The following is a 10,696-nucleotide window of genomic DNA, read 5'->3' as shown; positions in this document are numbered from 1 at the left end:
CAAGAGGGAAAAAACCCTCTTACTGAATAATTCTCCGCAGCATAGCTTAGGCACCTCCAAGGCCTTTCTACTTCAGGGCTCAATTCTGCTCCTCCATCTAAATATTAATGAAGCTATAAAATAAACAGATCAATGAGCTTCAAATGAGAAGTTGTCTGTACTTTAGCTCACATGAAGAAACCAAAAGATACAGTGGTAGAAAATTACTTCTCTGACCTTTAATATCAATACGGTCATTCTCTCAAATTAGACGCTTCACTGCCCACACACCACAATGGATAACCATGCTCTTGCTTGATTTGGGGTCGTCTGTAAATCATACAAAATATTAACTGCAGGAGGTCACACAGAAACACATGGTGGAAGCCTTCCTAAGTCATTTTATAGCAATCAACAGTATTCATGTTTAAAAAGCAACAATTGGGACCTGCAGATGGTGTAATGGTTACATTGTTGGATTCCCACATGGCCAGTCACTGTTCAAGTCCTCGATCCAGAGGCTTGAAACGCACACTGGGCACATGTGTGCGCATGTCCAAAATCCCGACAGGAGAATGGAGGAGAGGGGATTGCACGTGGTCATCTCGCCGGGGGGTGATTTCTCTCTTTCTGTCTATCTCTGTCTCTCTGGTGAGCACATGTGCCCTATAGCAAAAATCTCTAAAAAAAAAAGAAAAGCCAGCATATCAACTACATGCCGGTGATAGATATTTGGGCAATCCATGGGATGTTCAGAGGAAAATAATCCATTCTAAATGAGATCTATTTTTCAGTGCCTCCAAATAAACACAGAAACCCTGTCAATTTGTTCAATCCCTTTTATAAAGTCTTCAAAGAACTCCACCCTGTTTAAGTCAACCATCCAGGAATGAAGGTGTGAACTGGCAAGGTCCCAGATCCTCCCTGCAGGGAGATGACAATGTAATGTCCATGGCAAGACTGGGTCTCCATAGTGACATGCATACTGACCACCACACTGATTCCTCACTAGGATCTGTCCATGCAGAGAAGGAAGGATGGAGGGAAGGAAGGGAAGAGGAAGAGGAAGAATAAAAGAGGAAGAAGGAGAAAGAGAAAAGGAGAGAGAAAGAGAAAGAAGGAAAAGAGTGAAGGAGAAAGGAAGAAAAGGAAAAAAGAGGAAGAAATTCATCTAGTTTTCAGGAAAGTCCCCAAGGTAAAGGATGTGGTGCCTGATACACTACCTTTTGAATACAAAGTTGGTAGGAGTATGATGGCCCTGGAAACGGGCTGACTCCCTATGACCCAGTCCAGTTAATAACATTAAAATTAATCATTATGGGGTCAGCAGGTGGCATAGTGGTTAAGGCACTGGATTCTCACTTGGCTGACCGTGGTTGGAGTCCTGGACCTGGTGGTTTGAAGCTCATCATGGACATGTATGCATGCATGCCCAAAATCTCAAGAGGAGAATGGAGGAGAAAGGATTGCAGCATAGCCATTCCCCTGGGGGGTGATTTCTCACATTCCCTCTCAGTCTCTCTGTCTCCAGTGAGTTTATGCACCTATGACAAAAACCTTAAAAAAATTAATCATCACAGGCTCTATCTTTCTCTCTGTCATTTTTAGCCTGTGTGGACACAGAGTAGATAGTGCTAGCACACAATTTCCCAGAGCCTGAGTGGATAGAACTATGGGGATAGGTCATTCTAGTTTACCTGGGACTAAGGATGTTCCTGATTTGCAAGACTTTCTATTTTAAACACCCACACAAGTCTCAGGCAAACAGGACTAAGATGGCTCTGCTAGGCTGTGCCTTATCAGCAGCTACCATGTCAACTCCTCTCTTAATCTCCTACCTGCCTAACTCCAACCCCAGTACTTTGTAAGGGAATTAGTTTTTCTCCAAGAAAAACCTTAGTATAAAACAATGACAAGTTCCCTGTGGACTTTCTACTTAAAGCTAAGCTCTTAGATTTTTTTCTCGCTGGGGCTGCCTCATGACATGGCAGCTGGCTTCCCCCACACTCAAATGGAGGGGATTTAGTTCCATCTTTGGAGAAGAGTATAAAACTACTGCAATGGCAAAAGCAAATTTAATACATTTCACGGAACTGTCTGTGTCCAGCCATCAACACCACCATCTGGAAACTGAATGTAAAAATTCTACGTACTTCCACCAAAAGTTCTACATACTCTTCCACCAAGAGCAGACATCTTAAAGTCATTTGACCATAATCTAACTGGCCTTTTCTGTGTGAGGCAAAACTGGATGCTTTTGTTGTCATAATTCAACTCTAACCTAACGATACTTTGAGAAATACTAAAAGTTTTCAGAAATATCACTCCCGGGAGTTTTACCTTGGAAACAACAGTAATAACTTGTATTGTATAGTCATCTTTGGGAATGATACGTCAACACCTTTGGCACTATCTCATAGTCTGTAGGGTCAGGTGTTGACCCAAGAAGACAAGCAGCAAAAAAGAAAGGGTCCAAACATCTCGTCAATCCACTGAATCCAACCACTGTCTCCAAGTCAAAGAGTTGTGGTTGTGTACTTTTTTGTTTCTACACATGCCTTTAATTTCTTCTACTTCTGTTTTCATTCAATGAATGGTGTTCTTTCTAATGTATCACACATTTGATTGCATTCACAAGAAGGATGGAGAGGACAAACAATAATGGTTTCTATTATCTCTGGGTCAAAACTCTACTGAAGATGTTTTCCATATAGTGATTAAAATGAGGGCCTAGGACCAGCTCGGTCACTCAGAGGTAATGCACTGGTCCATATCTGCTAGATCCATATGGAGGATGGTAGATTCAGTTTCCTGGTCAACCTGTACATGTTGGGTGTACATTCGTGATCCTGGCTGGCTGAGGTTCAGGGATATCACAATGTGGGATCCTATAAAGGGTGCTTGTCTTTCTCACATTCTCATGAAAGAAATAAGTGAACTTTAAAAATAAAGAAGGCCCAGTAAATTGTTTTATTTAAATTACTCTGCTGATAGATTTTATGAAAGGAACAGAGTTTTCTTAAAGCTAATCTGGATTGATTTATTTTGTAGTCTATTTTGAAACTGACATTTCTATATATTCTCTTTTAGGTAGCTAAGGAATTTTTTTTTTTTTTATCTCAGTTCTCCAGCAAGTGCTACAAAGAAGAAAACATTCTGAAGAATCAGTTGAAGTACTTCACTTCCTGTAAAGTCAAGTTCAAGTAACAACTCCGCTTAATTGCAAGCAGGAGAAATGAAGCACATTATCAATCCATATGAAAACATTAACAATACAGCAAGAAACAATTCAGATTGTTCTCCTGTGGTTTTGCCAGAGGAGATCTTTTTCACAATATCCATCATGGGTGTTTTGGAGAATCTGGTTGTCCTTCTGGCGGTCGTCAAGAATAAGAATCTCCAGTCACCCATGTACTGTTTCATTTGTAGCCTGGCCATTTCTGATATGTTGGGCAGCCTGTATAAGATCTTGGAAAATATCCTGATTATATTCAGAAACATGGGTTATCTCAAGCCTCGTGGTAATTTCGAAACCATAGCAGATGACATCATCGACTCATTGTTCATCCTCTCTCTGCTCGGCTCCATTTTCAGCCTGTCTGTGATTGCTGCTGACCGCTACATCACCATCTTCCATGCACTGCAGTACCACAGCATCATGACCATGCGCCGCACCGTCATCATCCTGATGGTCATCTGGACATTCTGTCTGGGCAGCGGTGTTACCATGGTGATCTTCTCTCATCATGTCCCCACGGTGATCGCGTTCACATCGTTGTTCCCCTTGATGTTGATCTTCATCCTGTGCCTCTACGCACACATGTTCTTGCTGGCTCTATCCCATGCCAGGAAGATCAAGACTCTTCGGAGGGCCAACATGAAAGGAGCCATCACATTGACCATCCTGCTTGGGGTCTTCATTTTCTGTTGGGCCCCCTTTGTCCTTCATGTCCTCTTAATGACATTCTGCCCTAATAACCCCTATTGTGCTTGCTACATGTCTCTCTTTCAGGTGAATGGCATGTTGATCATGTGTAATGCAGTCATTGATCCCTTTATCTATGCTTTCCGGAACCCAGAGCTCAGGGATGCATTCAAAAAGATGATCTTCTGCAGCAGGTACCAATAGAACTATTGATCTCTGATTTTAGGATCCACAAGGATAATATGAAGTATCTTCAAAAGTTTATGGAAAATGCATGTTATGAAAAAACTATTCATAGATATCAAAAATTTTCTGAACCAAAATAAATTCATATTTTAATTCTATTTTTCTTCAATTTTTAAAAAGTCCTCTTGTATTGTCAAGTGACAGAATAATGTAATACCCCAACAAACACTAATGCTTTTGGCTCTCCTTTCCTTCCTTAATGAACATGAGGATTATCACACTAACTAGTGTTTGTAAGAGCTTAGTTCTCTGTGACCCGTCTTGTTGCAGGTACAACTTTTATAACTTTATAACTAGAGAGATAAAATAATGCACTGAAAGAAAGATAATAAAGCATATGTAGGAATACACATTTGAGAGCCTTGGGTTAAGGCAAATAATTCTTCTATAGATCTCTAGCAAGCCTACCCCAGGGTGGTTTTTCTAGGATGAAGATCATTGCAACAGATTTCTTAAAGTACCTGGACAAGTACCCAGGGCAGAAATTGTAGGGCCTTTGTAAACCAAAGGTGCTAATAAATCACTGCAGCTAACATTGCCAGTCTCTCACAGCCATGCAGAATCTCCACCACCCTCCTTCTCCCTGGCCTGTCCGATACATTATAAACCACCTCAAGTCTTTTTGGACTTTTCTCATAATGACTACTTCAGTGCTTTTTAATAAAATTATCAAATGATCTGCTTTGTAAATGCTATAGATATGCTCAGTTTCACTGATGCTCTAATCTTGGATCAGATAGCTGAGAATGTTATTATAGATAAAGGATGTATACTAGAACTGATATGATCTCCTCTTAGTGCAGGGGTGTACGAATTCTGAGGTCTCGCTAATAAAAAGGGAGGAAGTTTCATTTTTCTTTCCCCTCATTTTTTTTCTCATTAATCGAACTACTCATGTTTAGTCATGGGCAGACATGAGTAATTCAGTAAACACTTACCTGCCTCCTGCAGCCACACATTTATTGTGGTGAGAGAGGTCACCCCAGAGCATTTGGTGAAGCCTCACAGAGAAGCATGAGCAAATCAATAAATTAATCCTGAAAAATGTGAGATTTTATGTATCTTAGGCTGTGGGAAGATATCTAGTAAAAATAATAACAATAATACCGACATATTATTAAATAATTGCTACAAACAAGGTATTCTTCTAATACCTTTGTATGTTGATCCTCCATCAGCCCAAAGGAAAGATACTGGCTATGGAATGAATGATCTCTCCAAAACTCATGTTAAAATTTCATTGCCATGTGACAGTATTAAGAGGCAGGATCTATAACAGGTGATTAGGTCATGAGAGCTTTGCCTCCATGAATGGATTAATGTCATCACAGGAGTGGGTTCCTGATAAAAGGATAAGTTTGACCCCATTCATCTCCCTGTCTCATGTACTCACCATGTGAGGCCCCCACCACGTTATGATACAGCAAGAAGGCCTCATCAGATATGACCCCTTAACCTTGGATTTCTCAGCCCCAGAACTGTAAGAAATAAATACATGTTCTTTATATATTACCTAGTGTCAGATACTCTGTTATAACAGTTCAAAACTGATTAAGACAATAATACTATTATTTTAATGGCCATCACATGCCTACACTCAAAATGTTAGATAGCAAATGTTGGGGAGAATGTGAAGAAATCATAACCTTCATAAATTGCTGGTGGGAGTGGAAAGTGTTGAAGTCTCTTAAATTCTTAAATGGTTCTTGAATTACCATATGAACCAGCAATTCCTCTCGTAGGTCCAGGTTGAGCATCTCTAACCTGAAAATCCAAACTCCAAAATGCTCCAAAGTTAAACACTTTTTGAACACAGACATGATGCCACAAGTGGAAAATTGCACATTTGATCTGATGTTATGGGTGTTATGTTTTAAAACACCGCACACGAAATTACCTTCAGTCTGTGGGTATAAGGTATATATAAAACGTAAATGAATATTGCGCTTAGACTTAGGTCTCATCCTCAATATTTCATGTTATACATAACAAATATTCCAAAATCTGAAGAAAAAATCCAAAATTGAAGACACTCCTGGTCCCAAGCATTTCAGATAAAGAATATTCAACCTATAGAAGGTGATTTCAAAAAAATCATGGAAAATACACATTATAAAAAAGCTATGCATGGATTTCAAAATTTTTTGTACCAAAAAAAATTCATAGTTTACTTTTTTTTTTTTTTGGAGAGATTTTCACTGTAGGGCGTGTGCACTCGCCAGACAGACAGAGAGAGACATAGAGACAGAAAGCGAGAAATCACCCCCTGGGGGGATGGTCACGCCGCAATCCCTTCTCCTCCATTCTCCTCTCGGGATCTTGGGCACGCACGCACACGCGCCCGGCGTGAGTTTTAAGCCACCGGGTCCGGGACACGAACCGTGGTCGACTACGTGGGAGTCCAGTGACATAGCCATTACGCTAACTGCTGGTCCCCCATACTTGACATTTTTTATGAACTTTTTGAAGTCCCCTTACACCTATGCAACAGAACTGGAACATGTGTTTACACAAAAACTTATATGCAAATATTTATAGCAACATGATTTATAATAGTCAAAGGGTGGCAACAATTCAAATGTCCATCAGCTATTGAATGGGTAAACAAAAGGTAGCATATCTATACAATGAAAAAATATTTGGCCATAGAAAAGAATGAAGCCATGATAGACAGGACAACATGGATAAAGCTCAAAAACATCTTGCTAAGTGGAAGATGTCAAGGACAGGAGACCAGCAAGTGGCATGGTGGTTAAGGTGCTGGATTCCCACAGTGGTTCGAATCCCAGACCTGGCTGCTTGCTTATTTACTTTCTTCTCTCTCTGATGAGCACACATGCCTTGTAACAAATTAAAAAATAATAGGAAAAAATAAATTAAAATTAAATTAGTAATTCTCTTTAAAAACTAAAAAAAAAATAAAAAATAAGCTAGGGACAAAAGATCACATATTATAAAATTCCATTTATTTAAAATATCCAGAATAGGCAAATCCATAGAAATTGAAAGTAGACCAAGGGTTGCTTAGTGATAGAGGTAGGAAGATGATGGAATAGGAAGATAACAACTAAAGGATAGAGAGTTTTGGGACCAGCAGTTAATGTAACGGCTATGTCACTGGACTCCCATGTAGTCGACTGTGGTTTGAGTCCTGGATCCAGTGGCTAAAACTCACACCGGGCACGTGTGCGTACGTGCCCAAGATCCCAAGAGGAGAAAGGAGGAGAAGAGATAGCAGTGTGGCCACCCCTCTGGGGGGAGGGAGGTGATTTCTTGCTTTCTGTCTCTCTGTCTTTCTGGCGAGTACACACATCCTATAGCAAAAACCTCTCCAAAAAAGAAAAAAAAAAGTATAGAGAGTTTTTGTTTTTATTTTTTAGATACAAATGTTCTAAAATCAACTGGAAATCAAAGGACATCTGTACATATACTAAAAACAGTTGCATTGTACACTTTAATGGAGTTAATTGTATGGTGGCTGACTAAATAAAGCTATTTTTTAGAGACTTTACAAGGCTGGCTCAAACTGTGGCACATAAAATTTGGTGTATCCATACAGAAGACCACAGGTTTGTTCCCCAGTCAACCTGTACACACTAGGCACATAGGCCCACAGTCTTGCCTGGTTGAGAAGGCTGAAAGATACAATAGTGTGAGATCCTGTTGAGGGTGTTTTCTTTTTTTTGGAGAGGTTTTTGCTATAGGGCGCGTGTGCTCGCCAGACAAACAGAGAGAGACAGAGAGACAGAAAGCAGGAAATCACCCCCCAGGGGGGATGGCCACGCCACAATCCCTTCTCCTCCATTCTCCTCTCGGGATCTTGGGCACGCACGCACACGTGCCCGGCGTGAGTTTAAGCCACTGGGTCCAGGACTTGAACTGCGGTTGACTACGTGGGAGTCCAGTGACATAGCCATTATGCTAACTGCTGGTCCCTATATATATATATATCTTGAAAGAAATTTTTTAAAAAATTAAAGTACCCACAAAAAGAAAAGAGACTTCTTATATTCAATTTGTGATTTTAAAAAATGGGACAGCATACAATATGTCTGTATGATTCTAAGTGGCAGGAGAAAGTTAACTCACTTATATATTAAGAATCATCTCTCAAACTGTTCTGGCATAAAAGTCTTTCTGTAAGGCCCAATTTCTAATTATACGAGCTCCACAGATCATAAGTTCTCTGGAGAACATCTTGCTTTTTAAATACCAAAACACAGAAATATGTCATTGAATCATTATCTCTCAAGTATATAGAAGTAGCAAGAAAGCTCTAATAAAGACAGTGTGCTTTTTACAATTATGCAAAAGAGTCATGGGCAAGTAGCATAGGGTCACAGGATGAAGATATAATGTGGAGTTTATTGAGGAAAACTTAGAGAAGTTTTCTCCATGGAGGGGATGCTCCTCTACATGGTTACAGAGTCAAGACCAGAAAAATTCATGTGACTATGAAACAATGGACGCTCTCTGACAGACACGTCCTCATTAGCAAAGGCATCTTCAGCCCAGTTGCTGTGGCACAATGATCTTGCAAGTACCCTGCAAAGCTGGAAGTTGTTTGACCAACCAGGTTCATATGCCAGGTTCACTTGAAAACATGCCATGCATTTATGTAGGTATCCAGGATCCCGAGGAGCTGGAGGGCTGGAGAGAGAAGATCATGCATAATGAGATCCTGTCAAGGGTCCTTTCTTTCTCTCTTTCTCTCTCCTTCTCCCTCTCTCTCCTTTGCTCTCTCGCTCCCAAGCATGCACACGTGTTCTCTATTTTGAGTAAAATTTCTTAAAAAAAAAAAAAAAGTCTTTAGAAAAGTGGAAGCCTGCACTCAACTTGAAGAGCCAAAGCTCTCCCCTAGGTTATCAAGAACAAGGAAGAAACGAGCCTCCAAGGAGACCTAAATGCCTAGACAGACTCCATCTACATCTGAGGTGGGCCCTGCCCCTTTCAGGGACTAGGGTAACTGAAGACCCTCTGTTCCAAACCTCTCCGTCTGGCCCCAAACACCTAGACAGGTAGAGTGGTCTCTGTCTTCTCTCTGTCTCTACCTCTCTCTTTAAATTCTTTTTTGAATTTTTAAGTACTCTTTCTTGCTTCTGACCTGTCCTTTATCTTGGTAATTTCACAATCCATCTACATCTGCTCCTTTTTGAACAGTGTGCAAGCGTGCTGCATGATTTTTACTTTTTGCTTTTTTTAAAAAAATTTTTTTCCTTTTTTTGGGTTGTTTTTGTCTTTTTTCCTCTTTTTTTCCCTTTGTTTTGCTTTCTTTTACCCGATTTTCTCACTTTGCTTCTCATCTTCCACACACGGGGTGTCTAGACAGGTCTAGGTGCACAGTGGCCATGTGTACTTGAATACTTTTAGAGTCAGAGGAGTCCTCAACCCCCATAGAATCTGCTGCACAAAAGAAGAAACTCCTCTTCATAAGTCTGAATTCAAATCTCTTTCTGTAGATACCACGTTGCAAAACATAGTAAAGGAGAGAAGCACACAAGCATACAGTTGCAGAAACCTTCAACAAATCAGCCAAAAGTGAATACACCACAAAATGACTAAAAATTAGAGAAGAGAGATTGCAAATTGAGCGGCAGGGAGAAATATGGAACTGCAGAGAGAATGTAGCTCATCTCCTCCCATACTCCTCTGAAGTCTCAGTTGAAATACCACAGCTCAGCCCAGGTGCGCCTGTTCTCTAGAAACTGGGAGGCCTTTGTAATATCCAGTTCCAATGACAAAAGCACAGATTACTTGCTGATTGTCAGGGAAATGGAACTACAGAGAGATTATAGGTTATCTCCTCATGCACATCTCTGAACGCTCAGAATTAACACCAAAAAATTAGGAAGAGATGTATAATCCATTAGATAACCACTGCAGAGGTACAAGAAATATGAGAAACCAAGAAAATATCTCTCCCCCAAGGGAAAAGAACAACCCTTCATCATCCCCAGACAGTACAATGGAACTCATGGAAATGTCAGATAAAGAATTTAGAATTTTCATAGTGACAAAACTAATTGAGATGCAAGAAAAGAGAGGCAATGAACTCCAGAAGATGCAAGAGAAAAGAGACAGTGAGTTCTAGGAGATGAGGAAGTTTTCCACGGTTTGAAAGAAGAAATATGCACCATTAAAAAAAAATCTAATGGAACTGTTAGAGATGAATAGTGTAATACAGGAAATCAAAACCTCCCTCGAAAGTATTAAAAGGAGATTAGACCATGCAGAAGGTTCAATCTTGGATGTAGAAGACACAACATCTGACCTAGAAAAAATCACCAAAGACATTGAGAAAATAACCACCCCTAAATGAGAATAATATATGAGAAATACTAGATACCATTAAATGCCCAATCATCTGGTTAATCGGTATCCCAGAAGATGAAAAAACTAATAAGGGCATTGATAATCTAGTACATGAAATCTTGGAAGAAAATTTTCCAAATCTAGAGAGACATTCAAATATCCATATCCAAGAAATACAAAGGACCCCAAATAGAATCAACCCAGGAAGATCTTCTCCAAGGCACATCATAGCCA

General features: G+C 40.0%; 1 protein-coding gene across 1 annotated transcript; it reads left to right on the top strand.

Annotated features, from left to right (window-relative positions):
• The first annotated feature begins 3,078 nt into the window (after window positions 1-3,078).
• On the top strand, window positions 3,079-4,158 carry MC2R (melanocortin 2 receptor). The gene has a single exon (XM_006164070.2). It carries the CDS (start codon window positions 3,215-3,217, stop codon window positions 4,106-4,108), a length of 894 nt encoding a protein of 297 aa, XP_006164132.1. The 5' UTR covers window positions 3,079-3,214; the 3' UTR covers window positions 4,109-4,158.
• Window positions 4,159-10,696: the final 6,538 nt, after the last annotated feature.

The sequence above is a fragment of the Tupaia chinensis genome, unplaced genomic scaffold (genome assembly GCF_000334495.1).
Source record: "Tupaia chinensis unplaced genomic scaffold, TupChi_1.0 Scaffold143584_1, whole genome shotgun sequence".
NCBI classification, from domain to species: domain Eukaryota; kingdom Metazoa; phylum Chordata; class Mammalia; order Scandentia; family Tupaiidae; genus Tupaia; species Tupaia belangeri.
Note: the sequence above shows the minus strand (reverse complement) of the source record. Positions and strands in the feature narration are given on the sequence as shown.